The sequence below is a fragment of the Bemisia tabaci genome, chromosome 8 (assembly GCF_918797505.1).
Source record: "Bemisia tabaci chromosome 8, PGI_BMITA_v3".
NCBI lineage: Eukaryota > Metazoa > Arthropoda > Insecta > Hemiptera > Aleyrodidae > Bemisia > Bemisia tabaci.
The window spans coordinates 15,035,116-15,054,265 of NC_092800.1; the positions used below are offsets into that span (position 1 = coordinate 15,035,116).

General features: G+C 43.2%; 1 protein-coding gene across 8 annotated transcripts in view; it reads right to left on the minus strand.

The window, feature by feature from the left end:
• LOC109037236 (RNA-binding Fox protein 1) overlaps positions 1–19,150 on the minus strand; it is a 108,813-nt gene that overhangs the window by 41,068 nt on the left and 48,595 nt on the right. For 7 of the 8 annotated variants that reach the window (XM_072303080.1, XM_072303082.1, XM_019051806.2 and 4 more), the window contains one exon: positions 287–556. In XM_072303080.1, coding sequence (XP_072159181.1) covers positions 287–556 — 270 coding nt within the window. The remainder of the gene's footprint in view (positions 1–286; positions 557–19,150) is intronic. The other variant, XM_019051804.2, reaches the window with a different exon arrangement.

Genomic DNA, 19,150 nt, shown 5'->3' on the forward strand with positions numbered 1-19,150 from the left:
GTTAGACGCAAGCTGTTTTCGTACCAGAACTAGTAAGTAGCTGTAACTTGGGGAAGACAAAAGCACAAATGATGAAATTGTGAAGAATAGAGAAAGCTCTCACTTGTGGTGCTGAAAATTTCGAACGATCACCCAATATGAAAATTACGATTTTTAGGGGGCAATTTTTAGGCGCCATGGCCGATCTTTTAGGCGCATTGGGCGCGTTGGCGCCTGAGAGTTTCGAACACTGGGCGGAAAACTACGTCTAAAAAAAAGTAAAATGTAAATAAAATTCGATGCATACCGGGTCGATACTCACTATGCTGACCGTCTGCTGATCGATGTTGTTGAGGGCGACTTGGTTCTGGCCCAGGGAGGGCGGCGTGAAGGGGGGTCCGGGCACGGAGGGCGGGCCCCCGGCGCCCTGCTCCTTCCCCGGCTCCACTTTGATGCCCGCGGCCACGGTGGCGGCCGCCGCTGCAGCAGCCGCCGCGTCCCCGTTCTGCGCCGCGAAGGGCGTCGCGGCCGCGTAGGCCGCTCCCGCCCCGGGAGACATACCCGTTTGGACCATGTGCTGTAACAGACGAAACCGAAATTCATCAGTACGATATGATGGGACTCAAATAGAATGGACCACTAGACAAGGTGCGAAGTTAGGCATTCTGATTCACGTTTCCTCACCAAAATTTCATGTAGAACACAATGGAGATGTTGCATGTGTGAGGAATTTGCGATTTGACTGTAGATTCTAATGTAAGAGTTCGCGAGAATCACGATGGTGCTACTGGTTTTCTCTGAAATCAACTCCCAAGCTCAAAAAAGCTCTCAAGTTGAGGCCAAAATGGAGGGGATATCCCACGCTATCCTGACAGTCAACCTCTCCATCAAGACGAACTCTCCGTGCAAAGATAGGGAGCAAATACATTGACAGGGCTGCCACTTTAATTGGCGACTCCAAAACTGAAAACACGGATTTGCTCCCTATCTTTGCATGGAGATTTTGTCTTGATGTAGAGGTGGAGTCTCAGGGTAGGGTGGGATATCCCCTCCATTTTGGCCTCAACTTGAGCGCTTTTTTGAGCTTGGGAGTTGATTTCAGAGAAAACCAGTGGCACCATCGTGTTTCTTGCGAACTTTTACATAAGAATCAACAGTCAAATCGCAAATTCCTCACACATGCAACATCTCCATTTACGCTACAAAAATTAATGAAATAGACTCCTAATTAACATATTCAATGTTTCTTGACGCGTGGATTCAAACCTCCCGCTCATGAAAACACAATAGTTTACGTGAATCAAATCGCACACTAAACTTTACCATGACAATCTCTGCGAAATGAAAATCTGGCAACCTCAATATTGACGCTTTGGCTCAGCTGTAGTAAATTGTTTACAATTTAAATGATACAGGGTTGAGCCGAAATACAGCCCACATCTCCCTCCTTTTATCGCGCGGTTCCAAATGACGTCATCGAAGGACGTCCGGAATCGTAACAAAATCCTGGCTGACCACCGCTTCGTGTGATTCGTTCGAGGGTTGTGTTGTCGCCGCGGGAGAGTGTCGCGTAGACTCGAGTCGCGATCCGAGAGGACTCGGGAACTCGGGTGATGGCACATTATGAGAAGAGGATGCTCTCAATTAAACCGGCAGATCCTCAATTGTTGCCCGCAGCGAGGGATTGTTGCCAGACCGCCCCGAAAAAGCACTCCATGTCACGGTATTAGACGGAGACAAGAGACCCTCCACTGGCCTCTTCGCGACAGGTGGAAGCTTTTACTTCCGGGGATTCAACACTACCTTGTGGACCATCATAAGGGAGCAACGGTCATCACTCTTTTTTCGGCTGTTGACCTACCTACACGGTGGATGATGAGCTTTAGAGTACCTATATTGAGAGAGTATGGCCACTGGGCCCCATGGAGAGGTTTAGGACCCAAAAATGGCGGTGCTTTGTTTTGGTTTTCGTGGGTGGGAGGGGGGTCATTGCCAACTTTTGACGGTTATCACCAACCGCACTTGCTGCAAACCTTACTACATCTCAGATAATTTTTCTCAAAAATTGCACACGATTAGCCTTAAAAATATGTAAAGAAGTCGCGATAGTGCATTTGGGTAAATTTCTCGTTACGATAAGCAAAGAAAACTACATTTTGAGTCATTTTGCATTACATTAATTTATGGCGTCCGCCATTTTTGGGTCCTAAGGGCTCCCTAAGATGGCTGAGCCAATCAGAGGTGGTAACACCAGTGGCCATACTCTCTTAATATAGGTGCTCTAGGTGGAGGCTTTTACTTGCGGGGATTCAACACTTCCTTGTGGACAATCATAAGGGAGCAACAGTCATCACTCTTTTTTCGGCTGTTGACACCACGTACTCGCGGATGAGCAGAAATTTTCGAAGGCTGGCAACGCCGAGTCCCTCCATTTAAATCCACGATAAACAATCGATTCTCAGCGCGGGAGCCTGCATCGATAAATATCGGTAATTTTAGGTGATTTTAAATGGCTCCGACTCAGTGTCGCCATCTCGCGGGGATCGATCGGCAACGCGGGGTCGGGAGAGGCTGCGCCTTGGGTTAGGTCATAAATTTAATTACCGCTAATTGCTCGTAAACGTGTGAACGGCAAGAACTGGAGGCTCCTCGGAAACGACGCGCGACGCCATGATTAAAGCCATAAACTCCGTTAACGCTACTTATCGACAGTAATAACGCTGTACGCAGAGCCCTCGGAAAGGCGGCCGGCCACCGACGACCCGCGTAACGCGCGTTGACAACGAGTCCGTGTTGAGAAAGAACGCCGTATGAGCCTCCATACGTTGCCAAATTTTGTCGGATAAAACATGAATTTTCTGGGAAACTAGTTAAAAATTTTCTTCAGGTTTCGGAGAATTTATGCAGGTGTCTGAAATTTGAAGAATTTCATGTTGAAGTGGAAACAACTGAAAGAACTAGTCACGAGGATACACTGGAACGAAAAAACACATTGTATCTAGAGTCCAGACTCTTAAAAACATCGACAAGAAAAAATACTCTTGATTCAATCGGATTTTTGCTTAAATCAAGAACCAGGCCTCTGAATTAGAGCGGATTTCCTTTTGATTTAGGCAAAAATCTGATTGAATCATGAGTATTTTTTCTTGTCAATGTTTTCAAGAGTCTGGACTCTAGATCCAATATGTTTTTTTTTCCAGTGTACTGTTGGCTCATTAATCGAGCAATTATTGAAGGAAATATGACGAAAAGGTGTAATTAATGAGAAATTCCGTCCGATGACGTCACGCGGTGTATTTTCTTCTTTTAAATCAATTTTTAGACGATTTCCCATTACAGACAAAAATTATTAAAAATACTGTGAAATCCGCTCATTAAGCACTCTTAGAAGAAGCCCCAAAAAAAAAAAAAAAAAAAAAAAAAAAAAATAGCGTGCAAATTCTGCATTCAATCTTTAGTATTTGAAAAGTTCAAGGAGACCTATGCGTAAATGCAGAAATGAATGTTTCATAGAGCGACATTTGGCAATATCTGGAGATTGGAGTTGTGTCTGGGATTTACAATTTAGGTACTTGATCAAGTGTAAAATTTTGCGACACACACGACGGTGCCACTAGTTTTCTATGAAATCAACTCCGAAACTCCAAAAAAGCTCTCAAAGTTCGAATCGTGATGGAAGGGGAGTGAGAGGCTACCCCTAAATCTATTCGAACATAATCCCACGCAAAGACACGGAACAAATACACTGGTAAGGTTACGACCGGTTCGAGTTTTGAAGTCCCCGTAAAAAGGGGCGACATTAGTGATGTGTTTACTCCTTATCTGTGCACGGCGAGTTTGTCTAGATGTAGAGGTAGAATATCAGTGTAGCGTAGGATATATCCCCTCCATTGCGATGAATTTCGAGAGTTCTTTTAGAGCTTGGGGGTTGATTTAAGAGGAACACAAGGGCACCATTGTGTTTCTTGCGAAATTTTACGAAATATAAAGGGTGGGTATGGGATTCAATGGACATGAATCGATCGAAAAATGAAAACGAGAATCAATCGACGCGAAACCATCGACAAATTATAAAACCCGGGTCGATTCGGTCGACAGGAATCGATCGAAAAATGAAAACTGGAATCGATCGACGCGAACCCATCGACAAATTATAAAACCCGGGTCGATTCGGTCGACAGGAATCGATCGAAAAATACAAACTTGAACCGATGCACGGGGTTGTCGATAGATTCATGGCTTTGTCGATCGATTTACGGATTTGTCAATCGAATTGGTGTCGATCTAATCACGCCGATCGATTCATGTCAATCGAATACATACATCATACACCCTCCTAGAAGATGTGTACTTAAATCGAAAATCCCTGGCACATTCAAGAACTCCGTTGTTGCAGTTTCAATCTTAGTAGCGTTCCGTCGACATATCGAGTCTTGGGCGAGGGACAAGGATTCGCAGTGGGAAGATGGGATAGGTCGCGCAGTGGCGTCTTACGTAGCGACAATCGCGTTGGAGCCCTCATCTCGAATCCTCAACGGACACGAAATCTGACAACACCGCGTAAACCCACCGACGATCACCGCACAATGGATTGAGTCGATGGGAGAGGTTGACAAAAATTTGGAAACTTTAAAAGCTTATTACTCCGTTCATACAAAACTTGGAGCTTTTAACAGTGCTTCCATTGGTTTCCTCTTGAACTTCTCTTTTAGAAGCACAAGGTGTCTACCAGTTATAGAAAACCAAATTGGGGACATACGGAGACTGATAGGGGTGTTTTTTCAAGAAAATCGGGGACTTTTTCCCCCCGGAATAGTAAGAGAAAGGGCTATTTAGAACATTAAAGGGCGTGTTTTATGCGACTAATTATACATGTCACGTTGAACCGAAGAAAACATACGAAAAACCAAGCAACACTTCGGTTTTTTTATTCCTGGTTATACCGCGCCGCCGCGGCTGGTGGAAAAATTTGAAAATACCGGTGTTTAGGACGATTTTTGTCATTTTTGGGGACCTGAACAAGAAAATTGGGGACTTTCGGGGATGTCGCGGACACCCTTCCAAAATCGAGGATAATCGGGGGCATTGGGGACTTTTGAGGACCGGTAGACACCCTGAAGCACCCCATATTTGGACCGCGTTAAACAGAAAGGAACCAAGCCACATCAGCTATTGCCAAATAAATTGAACAATTTAAAGTTTTAATCGAAAACGGTTGTGCGGATTTTTGTGCAAATTTCAGTGAAAATTCTCCATAGTTTGAAGCAAATTCCCTAAAAATTTTAAAGGAACCCGCACAAAAATTCTCTCGTAAAATATTTGATAGCCCAATTAAATTTAGCAATAGCTCACGCGGCTTGGTTCCTTTCTGTTAAACTCGGTCCATTTAAAACGTGACGAATTGAACATCGAACTTCACAGTTTTAGTCAAACATTTGGACGTATTTCTACCAAACAGACCTATGTGGAGGTGAGAAATATGGGGTGTGCTCGTTAGTTCTCTGGCCGTAAGAGTGAATGAGAATAATGAAGCGCCAGTGACGTCAGCGGCGACGATGGAGACTCCCGAGCCGGGGATCCGTGTCTTTAACTCGTGAGCCCTGTGCACAAGGCTCTCTTGCCATGCCCGCGGCTCATGAGTTCCGCATTCAGTTGGCACATAGGTCTGTTTGATAGAATGTAAAATCCCGCTTTTCCAATTCTTCAAAAGGAACCACGCCCACTTTTACATTGCGTCTTATGCAGCTTTCTGGAGCATACCCCATATTTCTCACCTCCACATAGGTCTGTTTGGTAGAAAGACGTCCATTTCTGGTCCGACCTTTCGGATTGACTCAATCCACTGTGCGCCGTCGGAGAATGAGAGCCTTGGAAAACGGGTCGGAGCCGTGAAAAGCGACACGGGCGTCCAGACCATTGTGACGAGCTTTCAGCGCCGGCGTTATCTGCAACTTGCACGCGCGTCCGAGATGCGGTTGCGAAACGCCCCGCGCGCGGCGGCGCGGAGGCACTATCGCTGCTACTGCCGTCGCGTGGATGCTGCAGTTGCCACCCGCCCAACACGGAAATATTTTAAAAATATTGCTGAAATATTGTCAAAAACATTTTAACAATATTTTAACAATATCGAAATAATATTGCTGCAATAGTTTGTTGTCCGCCCCCCTGACAATATTGCAGCAATATTGTCAAGGTAATATTGATAATATATTTTAAAAATATTCACTTGCGATGAGGTTATCATATTCCATATCCGTGTGCGCGCACTCTAGGAGACGTCTTTGGTACTAATTTTCTTTCTAATGTACACATGCGTCCAGGTTGTGGATCGTAGAGTTGTTACTGACCTTAAAATCCGCGCCGTCCAAGTCGGGATTAGAACCCACGCCTCGGGGTGGAGTTGATATCCGAAGTCCAGTACTTTACCACCAGACCAGCCAGGCTTGATGTAGAAGGGCCCGTAAATTCAACCTCTTAACTATCGCAGGCCTCTGAGTCCGTAATATGTTTGTTTATTGACAGATTCTTATAATATTTTACCAGAATTTATTATTTATTATTTATTTATTATTTTTTATTTCATCCTGTAATTTGTGTTTCAAATTCTTTATTAATTGTACTCAACATATTCCTATTCATGTATTACAAATTTTCGTTTTTTTTAACTCTCTCTCATTTTTTTCTTTACCAAATTACTGTTTTTTATAATTGCGTCTTTTTCCAGTTTTAATTATTTGAGCTTTTTCCTAGTTTGAATTTATGTCGATGTATTTATGTTATGTTATTTATTTTTTTCCCTTCTTTTTGTCTTTTCTTCCCCCCCCCCTTTCTTTTTTCTAGCGATTGATTTTAGTAAGTTCCGCAAAATAATTGGTAAACAGAGCAAAACCATACGCTAATTTGGCAAACATTTTGAAAATCTAGCAAAAATTTTAGCCATAATAGCATAAACTAGTAATGTTAATTTCGCAAAAGTATAGTTTGCCATTTTCGCACAGTAAAATTACCACTTTTGCAAATTGTTTTGTCGTTCTCGCCACGAGGGTGGGCATTTTAGCAAAAAAAGCAAATTGCAGAAATCGCAAACCATTTTTTGCCATGTTAGCAATTAATTTTTAAATATTACAAAAATATTTATAAAATATTTTTAACATAATATTAAACAAATATTTTTAAACTAATATTTCTAAAATAATTTTTAAATATTTTGTAAGTATATTTTACAAACTGTTTTAAAATTAATTACATAAATATATTTTGTAAATATATTTAAAACATTTTTATAAATATATTGTTACAATATTGTCATGAAATATTTTAGCAATATTGTCAACATATTTCTGCAGTGTATTTAAGGAAATATTTACATGACAATATTGTTTCAATATTGACAATATTGCTGCAATATTGCTGCAATATTTCGTGTTGGGCGGGCAGTGGCGATTCTTGTGGGTTAAATAACGCTATTTTTTCTCCACTCGAGTATACTGCCGTGCTAAGGAAAAACGCCGTATGAACATACGACAACGCCAAATTTCTTTCTATAAACTGGTTATTTTAATAAAAAAGTTGAGACCCTCCACTGGCCTCTTGGCGACAGGTGGAAGCTTTTACTTTCGGGGATTCAACACTTCCTTAGGGACAATTATAAGGGAGCAACAGTCATCACTCTTTTTTCGGCTGTTGACCTACGAACATGGTGGATGATGAGCTTCGCGTGACGTCATGTGCCAAACAAGTCTCCCAAACTTCCGGCATTTTCGACTTGTTTGCAAAACGAAACTGCTAACACGTTGTTAAACATCAACCATGTAGGTAAGTCAACAGTTTTATGTTGATGCTCCGAAAGTAAAGGCTTCCACAATAGCCTAGGTACGAGTGGAGGGTCGCTTGTCTCTGTTTGGACCGCGTTTAGAAGAAAGAAACAAAACCACACCAGCCACTGCAAAATTTAATTGGGCAATTTAATGTTCGGCAAGGGGATGGTTGTGTGGATTCCTGTGAGAAATTTAAGGAATTTGCAAAAAATTAATTGAAAATTGCGCACAAAAATCCGCACAACTGTTTTCATGTAGTGAGTTAAATTGCCCAATAACATTTGGCATATTTGGCAATAGCTGATGTGCTTGGTTCCTTTCTACTGAACGCGGTCCATTTCGTCGCTTGGCTGACAAAGGGGCGTAACTACACACCGAGATGAGCTCGGGAAAGCATTAAGTTAGATGGACGACAGGGCTCATCGCTAAATGCAGTTACGCCTTTATATCAGCAGGGTGTCTACTAAACCGGCTGACCAAAAATCAGTACTTTTCCAGTCCATTCCCAAGAAATTCAGTACCTCTTCATAAGAGAAATTCAGTACCTCTTCATAAGAGAAATTCAGTACCTCTTCATAAGAGAAATTCAGTACTTTCTCGGTACCTCTAATTGACGAAATTCGAAAATTTTCAAAAATTTGAATTTCTCTCTCAAATTGCCCTGGTAAAAATTGGCAGTAGAATCTGTGTTCCAAAATATCATAGACCTACGGCCGGCTGTAAGATTTTCAATAGCTTCTATAGCCGGCTACACAATTTTTTATAGCCTTTTATAGTCGATGGCGACTAAGCAACTCACAGCCAGGCGATAAAGTGTATGCTAAACGTCACTAATTACGGATGCCAGGACTTAGTGAGTTTTTGGACTACCGCTCTCTTCTTGGGCCGTAGTATCTTGATTTATTTTGCGAGGAAAGCTCCGTACTTTTGATGGATGCCTGCCATTCCTAATATATTAGAGCGTTCTCAGTTTCGTATGATACTGTGCAATACCTCTGGTGTGAAATAGTTACTTCAAGCGCCGTGGCACGCTGCGGCGCGGCAGGCGGGCAGCCAGCGCGAAACGCGCATTGGCGCCTGCAAACCTAACAGGGATACTTCACGCGTTGCGCAATGCGTGAATTATCCCTGTTAGGTTTGTAGACGCCAGTGCGTCGCCGCTCCGCTTTATGTTAGGCTCTAATATTTAATCTGGCGGAGTCAGCGCTATTCAACTCATGATTTTGAAATGTTTGCATATCCTGTATGGATTATTCCCATTTTAATTGATGGAAAAAATATGTATAAAGGGAAAATATAATGTGTGTTTTGTAAATATTAAAGTGGTTCCGTATCAAACTTAATGATTTCCAAAGCACACGAATTTCTACACAATTTCTTATAGCCTTTTATAATCGATGGCGAAAAAGCAACAGCCAGGTGATAAAGTGTAAAGCCTGGCAATAGGAACTATAGCCCGGCTGCATAATTTTTTATCGCTTCGTATAGCCCGGCCGTATGATTTTCTGTAGCCTTCTTTAGCCGGCTATAAGAATTCCTATGGTATGTTGAAACGCAGCTCTTATCGCCAATTTTTACCAGGGTGTGACAAAAATTCCGGACCTTCTCGCGAAATTCCGCACTTTTTCAGGATTTCCGGACCGCCCTTGAAAAGTCAGCACTATTTCCGGACTTTCCGGACTTAAAGACACTCTGATCAGGAGGGCGACGATTTATTCCTCACTTTCTTTAACGGAAGTCAACTGACGGAGATGCATCAGCAAAAAAGCAATTAGACGGGACAATATCCTTGCTTGAGTGGGGGCGTCAGTTCAGGTCATTACGGTCAAACCTGGATTTCGACTGGAATTCCGAGGACAGGCTATCGGATTAAATAATCTCCTCGGCGTTCTCTTCGCTATCGTTAACGACCGAACTCTCAAAACCTCAAAACGAGGAAAATAATAAGTAAATTTTGACGGAAACCAAAATATGAATCGGATAGATGGGAAGCGGTCAAGTTGAGGAGATGGTCGCGAAGCTACAACTCTCATGCTGCGCTGGACGGCGGGTAAAATAGCTGTGTCAAGTGGTGTACGTTGCGTACAACAAGGCGTAGGTACACGGTGCGCGGCGCGGCAGGAAATTACGGACGGACCCCGCTATTACACCCAGGAATGACGCCCAACGGCCAAGTTGCCGCTTTTCCAACAAAAACGCCTCGATTTAGCTTACGTGCAGATGTAAAAAAATGGGCCTGCGGGCTGATTATTTGATCGTATTTATGCCAAAAGGTTCTATGTTTCACACAAACCCTATTCACATAGTTCCTTTTAGAATAAATACATCCATTTGATACGGGCCTGTTGCAAACTTCAGCTAGAGCAAAGAGAGGAGTTACTTCTTTACAGGATTGCCACAGAATTAAGAGAGCGAATTTCTCTGATTTCCTTGACACATCTTAATAAAATTCCCTGGGAATTGAGGATATACCGGATGGTCAAAAGGACATAATGTTGAGCAGTTTTCAGGCAAAATTTGTTATGTCTATGTTAAATAATCGATTCTTGTCGGACCATCTGGCCCCTTCAAGGATCGACACATTTCTATTGGATTAAATGGAGAAAAACAATGTTGCCAATTTAGCTGGATCCGCCATAAACGTGGGGAACGTAATAACTTATGGTATAATGCATTTGCATATGCGCGCAGAGAAATACACGTCCTTTGGTGCGGTAAGGTCATTATTAGTGAGTAGATTAAATTGAAAATTTCTGGCAATTGCTAATATCCTACGGGATATGTAATAAAAAATCAGGGAAAAAGCATTGACATTTTCAGACATTCTACGTTCAGTTGAAAAAAAAAATAATGAGAGGAATTTGAAAGAAAAATATCTTTCTTTCGCAAAAGTTCGTGTGCAAGAAAAGGAAATTTGGGCGAGGGCTCCACCACGGAAGAGGTCTGGAAAAGAAAAGTTGAACTTTTTTGACTTACAAACGTTGCAGCGGTAGGACTTACAGATATTGGATCGCTCGAAAAACTTACCTGTGAACAGAAATAAAAGGAAAAAGTAAGTAAAAATGTATTGGAATATTATTTTAATGACATTTTAGGGCGAAACAGTGTAATACAAGATTCCGTTTTCTCGCGCTAAATTGCTTGAGATGGGCATTGGTTCTGTTTGCTGAAGAACAAATACTCAACCGCAAAAATACTTTGAGACTTGTTGCAATTCTCTGAGATCAGGAGTGCAGAGAGTTCTTTGGAATCAGAGCAAAAATTAGTCGCAATCTCAGCCTCAAAATTTTCTCACGCTTGATAAATATCTTCATTCTGCAGAAACACCTCAATACGCGTTGAGCGAGAGGATGTCAAAATTCTGAGCTCTGACAGTCAGGGTCAGATTAAGGGGGTGGCCATATGGGTCGCGGCCCATGGCGGCAAATCTAGGGGGCGGCAAATTTTGTTTTTTTTTAAATGAAGGTATAAAAAAATCGCATTTAGAAAAAAAAAATTACAACCGAAAAAAGGCGACAAAATCTCTCATTTCCTGAGAGTTAGTAATTTCTAATTTTGTCGTCTTTCTGTGAAACAAGTGACAGCACCTGTAATTAGTCGAGTTAAGAGAGAAACCAAACACACAATTTGGCCTGGAACGGCGCGACTTGGAGAGAAATGATGACGAGGACTTGAAATGAAAAGGAGAAGCCCTCGGCGCGGCGATCGATCGGCATGTAACACATATTAGCGCCTACAAGACTGCACGAATACTTCACGCATTGCGTCAAACACAGTGCGTTCAGCAGCGGTCGGCGTGAAAATCATAGTACCTGCAAGACTGTCGGAATACTTCACGCATTGCGCCAAACACGGTGCGGTCTGCGCGGCGCGGCGGAAGTAAAAAATTCTTCAGCTCGTCAATTTTTATCTTGTTAATATCATAACCTTAATTTCTTCAAACTCCTTGGCTTTTCCCTGACTCTTCCCGGTCGTCGCAAATTCCTTGACTTCCACTGATTGCCTCGGTTTTCCAGACAGCCGGAAACCAACTCTGATTAGGAGGGAGAAGATGAAAAAAGAACCCCTTTACTGAGAAATTTCCGACGCGAGCCAAGGCCCGCACACTAGGGCATTTACTGCAATTTCCCGACAAATTCCCCCAATCCTTGCAATGGAGATGTTGCATGTGTGAGGGATTTGCGATTTGACCATTGATTCTAAGGTGAAAGTTCGCGAAAAACACGATGGTGCCACTGGTTTTCTCTGAAATCAACTCCCAAGCTCAAAAAAAGCTCTCAAGTTGAGGCCAAAATTTAGGGGATATTCCACCCTACCCTGAGAGTCCACGTCTACATCAAGACAAACTCCCCATGCAAAGATAGGGATAGAGCAAATACATTGAAAGGGCTGTCACTTTATTTGGGGACTCCAAAACTGAAAACACGGCAACCCTGCTAATGTACTTGTGCTCCCTATCTTTGCATGGAGAGTTTGTCTTGATGTAAAGGTGGACTCTCAGGGTAGGGTGGGATATCCCCTCCATCTTGGCCTCACTTTGAGAGCTTTTTTTGAGCTTGGGGGATGATTTCACAGAAAACCAGTGGCACCATCTTGTTTCTCGCAAACTTTTCCATAAGAAACAACAGTCAAATAGCAAATTTCTCACACATGCAACATCTCCATTTCCCCAATCCTTGCAATTTCGACCCCCTCGCGACCCTGAAAACCCCCGTCCGGTTCGGCAACAGCGACCGACGCATTCGTCGTAACTGGTTTCACGGTGCGGCGCGGCTTACGGCCGGTGCACCGAAATCCAGGCCCGCGGTTCAACTTCACCTCGTAAAGACCCGGCTCATTGAGAGCAAGGCCAGCGAGCGCGTCTCTCATTCTCGTTAGACGGGTGCCAAAGCTCCCCCCCCCCACCCGCTTCCTCCGTGCGGGGGGGGGGGGAGGGGGCGCCCCGCAGTAATATGCGCGATTAGCCGACATGAAAGCCACAAAATTGAAGCCATTGTTCATCATCTGCGGCTATTTTCGGGGGGAGGGGGGTGCAACGTCGTCGCCCCCCCCCAACCCCCCGGGGGCGCCGTCCTTACCGTAAACGTGAGCCGCGGACGACTTTCCGAAAACGCGCGCGGGCTGCCCTCTTTCAGCCGGCCCCGTTGGCGGGATATAATATCACGGTTGGACTACGAGTTGCAATTAAGAACCACTATTTTTGGAAATAAAATACAGGCGACTCCTTTCACTGCCGTGCTCAGGAAGAACGCCGTATGAGCCTTCAGACGTTGCCAAGTTTCCTCCGATGATAACCGAATTTACTGGGAAAATTGTGAATATTTTATCAAGAGTTACTTCCGCATAACCATCATATGCACCAGTTTCGTCTATACTAATAATTACTTTGATTTACCGCCACTTTTGATACTGGAAGGGAATTTTTTTTTTTTTTTAAATTAAATATATATTTTCTCGACTTTTTTCGAGTATTTCCATCGTAGGGTTTACTCTGCCGAACTATAAGGAAGAACGCCGCATGAGCCTTCAGATGTTGCCAAATTACCTCCAATAAAAACCGAATTTACTGGGAACGTTGTGAATATTTTTTCCCAAAAATTTCGGACTATTTTGTACGCAATTCAATCTAAAATATCCGAAGATTTCAAAGAAAAATGTGCGTGAATGTCGTCAAGAATTCATGTTTTATCAAGGGAAATTTGGCAACTCTCGAATGTTCACACCGCGTTCCTCCTTAGCACGGCGCAGTTCAGAAACAGCGTGCGTGCCATTAGTTGCCCCGTGCGGGCAGGTTGCCTATGCGTACGGGGGCCGATCGTAAAATACCGGGGAATTCATAATTTCATCAAGTCTTTTTTTGCTTTCTCCTGAGTCCTGACTCCTAAATTTTGGAATTCCCTGACTTCAGGGTTCCCGCAGAATTTAGAAATGAACTTCCCTGGCATTTTACTGGTTACTCGGACACGTTTCGGTAAAATTACTCGACAGTTGAAGATATGGCACATGGTTAGAAAGGCATAATTTGAAATAGTTTTCAGGCAAGATTTGAGGTTCGAAACGCCGAACTCATCGCAGAGAGCAATTAAGGGTGGCTTATCACTATGTCTTTGACACTTTCGTCATTTTCCTTGACATTTCCAGGTTTTCCCTGACTTTTAAAAATTCCCTGACATTTCCCAGCACTCCCTCACTGTGGCAACCCTTAGACTTTCCCTGAAATTAGAACGATACTAGTCAATAACCCTTTCAATTTCACTGACTTCTACCAAACACTTCTCACGAAATTCTCTGTCTTTTTCCGACATTTCTAGATTGCCATGAATTCCCTGACTTTCCAGATTTTGTAGAGCGTCGGAAAACCGGGTTGTTCCCGAAAGAGTCCTTAAATCCTGATGCAGGATGTCTACTAAAACAGGCTGGCCGAAAATCAGTACTTTTACCGTACTTTTTCAGTACCTTCAATTGACAAAATTCGGCAAATTTCAAAAATTTGAATTTCCCGCTCAAATTGCGACAAAAACGACAACAAAAAACGCAAAAAAAATTCCGGACCTCCTTGCGGAATTCCGCACTTTTTCAGTACTTTCGGACCGCCCTTAAAAAATCATCACTTTTTCCGTTCTTTCCGGAAATTCCGAACTTGTAGACACCCTGGGATGAAATCAGGAAAATCCTGATGCTAGACACGCTGAAAAATCGATTACGAAAAAATTCGCGTTCAATTTCGGGACACCCCGTACATTGTCTCTGCGCACGGCCCGGCGAAGCGCGGAAGAATGTCCGCAAATCGGCCGAGCGCCACGCTCGTTGGTGCCAAAAATTATCAAAAAAATGACGAGGGGGGCGTGGCGGCGGGAGAATGCGCGACGATGCGCTTCCGAGCGCGCGGGGGGCGCTGACGCGCGCTAGAGCAAATTAGTCGAATTAAACGGGGCGCTGCGCCCGGCTACCGGCTGCAGGGATACCGCTAGATTAAAAAATGGAATCGGGTCACGGATTCGTTTGGAGGCGCTCCAACCGCGGCCTCTTGTGCAACTCGGACTCGAAATGTGCCAAAATTTGCTCCATTGCCGGCCGAATCCCGCTTCCGAAAATAACCGCCCGAACCCCCCGACCCCCTCCCTTTCGCGCGGACAAAGGGCGCGCGGCGTTATAGCGGGATCGGCGCACAGAGAACGGATTCAATGAGAGAAGTTGAACACGAAAAGGAACACTGAAAAAAAAGTTACGGGCTATACAGACAAAGGGCCGTAACTCCAACCCGAGGTTGTGAAACTGACTCAAAGAATTCGATTTTCCACAAAAATGTCCTGTGCAATTTCTGTCTTGGAATTTTCTGATTTTTGCATGAGATCAGATGAAAAATCAGTGAAATTTTCAGTTAGATATACCCCAGATTCTACAGTTAAAAGTGCAATTTTCGAGGGGAAATTTGGCGACAAAATTGATTACGATCTTTCGTATGCGTTGAAAAAAAAAAAAAGTTACGGGCTTCATAGACAAACCATTTGTTCTCGGCTCAAAGGCCAGAACTTCGGAGCACTGGTAAAAAAAACCTCTTGGTTCAAGAGTGCAGTTTCTTGTCGCCGGATTTAAGAGTCTGGACTCTTGTTTCAAGCTGATTTTGAATTGAATCAATGCAAAATCCGCTTGAAAAAAGAGTTCAAGACTCTTAAATCCGGCGACAAGAAACTGCACTCTTAAGTCAATGCACCGCGGCATTGGTCCAAGAGGTTTTTTTTACCGGTGAGTGCTGGAGCCGTAGCTTCGATTTCTTCAAGTGCTACGCCCGGAACTTACGGCCTTCAAGACTGGAACAGATGGTATCCCATACTTAATTGTGGCTTCCATGGCCGGAGTTTTTTTTTCTGTGAAACATTAAAAACTTGGATCTTTGTTGATACAGAGTGTCTACTGGTACCCTGTCAGTAAAATTCCTTGGTTTTTCAGTACCTTTCTCCTTGCTTTTTCCTTTCACTAAAAAGAAACTCCGGCCGTGCTAGCCGTACTAAAGGGCTACATAGACATATTGTCCGCTTTCCGGGCTCAGAGGCCGAAAGTTCCAAACGTAGGTTGCACCCGGAGCAGGCGAGGCTACAGCTCCGGCTGGCAACCCTGTCCACTGTGCGCGACGGCTCTGCTAACCGGCGAGGCGTTGACAACATGCTTGTCGTCCGCGCGGTGGGTAAGACGATAATACTGTCATGCTAACGAAGAACAGTGTATGAGGCTTCAGAGGTTGCCAAATTTCCTTTTTTAGATCACTTAATCGACAAATTCATGACTATTTTTCTCGCCATTTTTCAGCGAATTTCATTCCAAGTCCGATCTTAAAAATCTGAAAATATCAAGAAAAAATATTCATTATTTCCATATAAATTGATATTTTATCAGGGGAAATTCGGCAACATTTGAAAGTTCATAAAGCGTTTTTCCTCATCACGGCAGAATGAAGATTCGGCTTCGCGGCAGGTGTTCTTGTAAACGGATCGCGTAGGTATACTCCGGAGCGTCTGTGAACGGTTCCGTACAGGTACATAATGACTCGTAAAGAAGTCGTAAACTTATTGGGAAGGTTCGAGGCATCAAGAGACATTAAAAGCCTATGTATTCAAACTGAAAAAGTATAACATATCGGATGAACTTAACGATAATATGGTAGATTATATTATCTAACGTTTCTTTCTATGTTTAATGAACTTAATTTACTTCATTTAAATCATGTAGATAGGATAGACACAAGACATATTCTTGTGGTAGTGCCGTTTTATTTAAATAAAATTTGTTTTAAAAAAACAAAAAATAAAACAAAAAAACGATATGGGACCGTTCAAGAAAAAGGAACCTATTCCTCCAGAAGGTAAAATTTGGATAGCAATTTTGCCGTGCTAAGGAAGAACGCCGTGTGAGTCTTCAGACGTCGCTATATTTCCTTCAATCAAAAACTAATTTACTGGGAAAATGTTCAATATTTTTCTTCAAATATTCCAGACAGCTTTGTTCATAATTTATTTATATCGAGGGAGAACATGCCTAATTTTTCACCAAAATAAATATTTCATCGGGAGAAATTTTGCAACATTTGAATGCTCATACGGCGTTCTTCCTCAGCATAGAAGAATTGGCTTCGGACTTAGATCGTCTATCGAGGCCTACAACTGTCTCGGCAACCGACAAGATCGGAATCTCGAGGGTTGAGTGGTTGAGCCCCGAAAATAGTAATTTTCATCAGGGGGCTCAGCCAATCACCGAGGCAAGACTCAACAACACGTAGTGCAGGGAGACGTTAATTTTTGCGCAACGCCGCCGCGCTAAATTGACAATTTGAATCCTCCACCGCGCGCCGGGGCGGGGGTGCGGTGCCGGGGCCATCGCATCGGGAATAAGATGGGGGAGTCACCCAATTGAGGGGCCCGCACTGCGCTGAGTTAATCACTCGCCGAGTGTCCTTACAGACGAGGAGAGGCCCCTTATTGCCGCAATCGAGTCCTAAAATAATTCCAAGACTCAACGCGGCCGGCCAGACCCTCCAGTTTACCTTGATGTCGGATATTGGTGAAAAATATCCGCTTTCTTTTAAGCCGAGATATGAATTATTCGAAGGATTTTCGCTGTACTCCTGCAGGGTGTCTACAAAAACAGGGTGGCCAAAAATCAGTACATTTACAGTACTATTTCAGTACGTTCCCGAGAAATTCAGTACCTCCTCAACAGAAAAATTCAGTGCTTTTTCAGTACCTTCAACTGACGAAATTTGAAAATTTTCGAAAATCTGAATTTTCCGCTCATAATGCGACAAAAATGACAAAAAAATGAAAAAAATCCGGATCTTCTTCCAATATTTCAGCACTTCTTCAGTCCTTCCGGACTGCCCTTAAAAAGTCAGTACTATTTCCGGACTTGTAGACACCCTGTCCTGCGATGGGTCTGTCGATGACGTCACACGGCGGTGCATTTTCTCACTTTGAACCTATAATTATACTATTTCCCATACCAGAAAAATTTAAAAAAAAAAAAAAAAAAAAAAACTGCAAAATCAGTTTTTAAAGCACTTACATTATGAAGCGATAAAAAAATGGACGGCACGCCGCTCGGACCCTTCACGATTGAATCAAATTTACCGACTTTTCCACGTTTGTCCTGGCTTTCCGATTCCTTTTCCCTCTGATGACGTTCGTTGTCTGGCCGGCTAGAAAAATCTGGCGACTCGGTTAATTTGTTTACGATACGAAGAGTAAACAAGACAGGATTTCCAGCGGAGGGACAGCGGAATGGACCTCATATTGCTCACGATGACAGTTTCACGGATTCAATGGGACACCCGCGGCGGTCCGTTGGCTCGAAAATGCTCAATGTTTATGCACGAGTGTGACGAATTTAGAAGCGGAGAGGTGAGGGGACGGTGGGGTTCCGGTCCCCCGATTCGGAGGCTTAGCGGTTGAGCGTTCGACCTTTTCGGTGGATTAAAAGCGGCAGCACTCTCAACACCATCAGAATTAACCATTTGTGAACGCACGGTGCCAACCTCGGTGCCAAAAAACTAAAAATTGACCTATCGGTAGAGTCAGAGAGAATTCCAATATCAGGGCTGCCACAAAATTTAGAGAATGAAATTCCCTGATTTCCCTGAAACTTGAGTAAAATTCCTTGACAATTAAAGATATGCCATATGGCCAGAAAGACATACATTTGAATAGTTTCCAGGAAAAATGTGTTGTTCTAAACGTCAAATCCACTCTAGAAAACTAATAAGTAAAGGTAAATTAAAAATTACCCCAGACACGTTTGTCATTTTCCCTGACTTTTGAAAATTCCCTGACATTTTCCAGTTTTCCCCGTATTCCCCGACAAAGGCATCCCTTAATACATCTCCGCTGCTATCTTCTCCAAAGTGTTACGTGCTGGTTACACGGTCAAATTTCCATCAATTTCCGATCAAATGGTGACTGGTGCATACCATCTACTACCAAATTTCTGCGGCCTGCAAAAATTTGATCGTAAATGATGGAGCTGTGGGGCTCATCCTTCATCTGATTTCCACACAACCGTGCTTATTTCAATCAACAGGCTGTTTTAATTAATTTTACTCATCAATCTAGATAACTCTCGACCGCCATCTTGGTCATCATTTTGATCGGAATTTGATGGAAATTTAAGCGTGTAACCAGGCCATAAAAAATTTACGAGTACTTTCAGATCTGCTCAATGATGGATTTGACCTATGGTCGTTTCGTCCATTTCGCAAAATTTCTCAACTATTCACGTTATATTTTGAACAAATAAACTATTTTTGCCTCCGGGGAATGTTCGAAGAACATTTTTAAGTTGGATTTAAGCAGCGCTGGTTAGTGGTG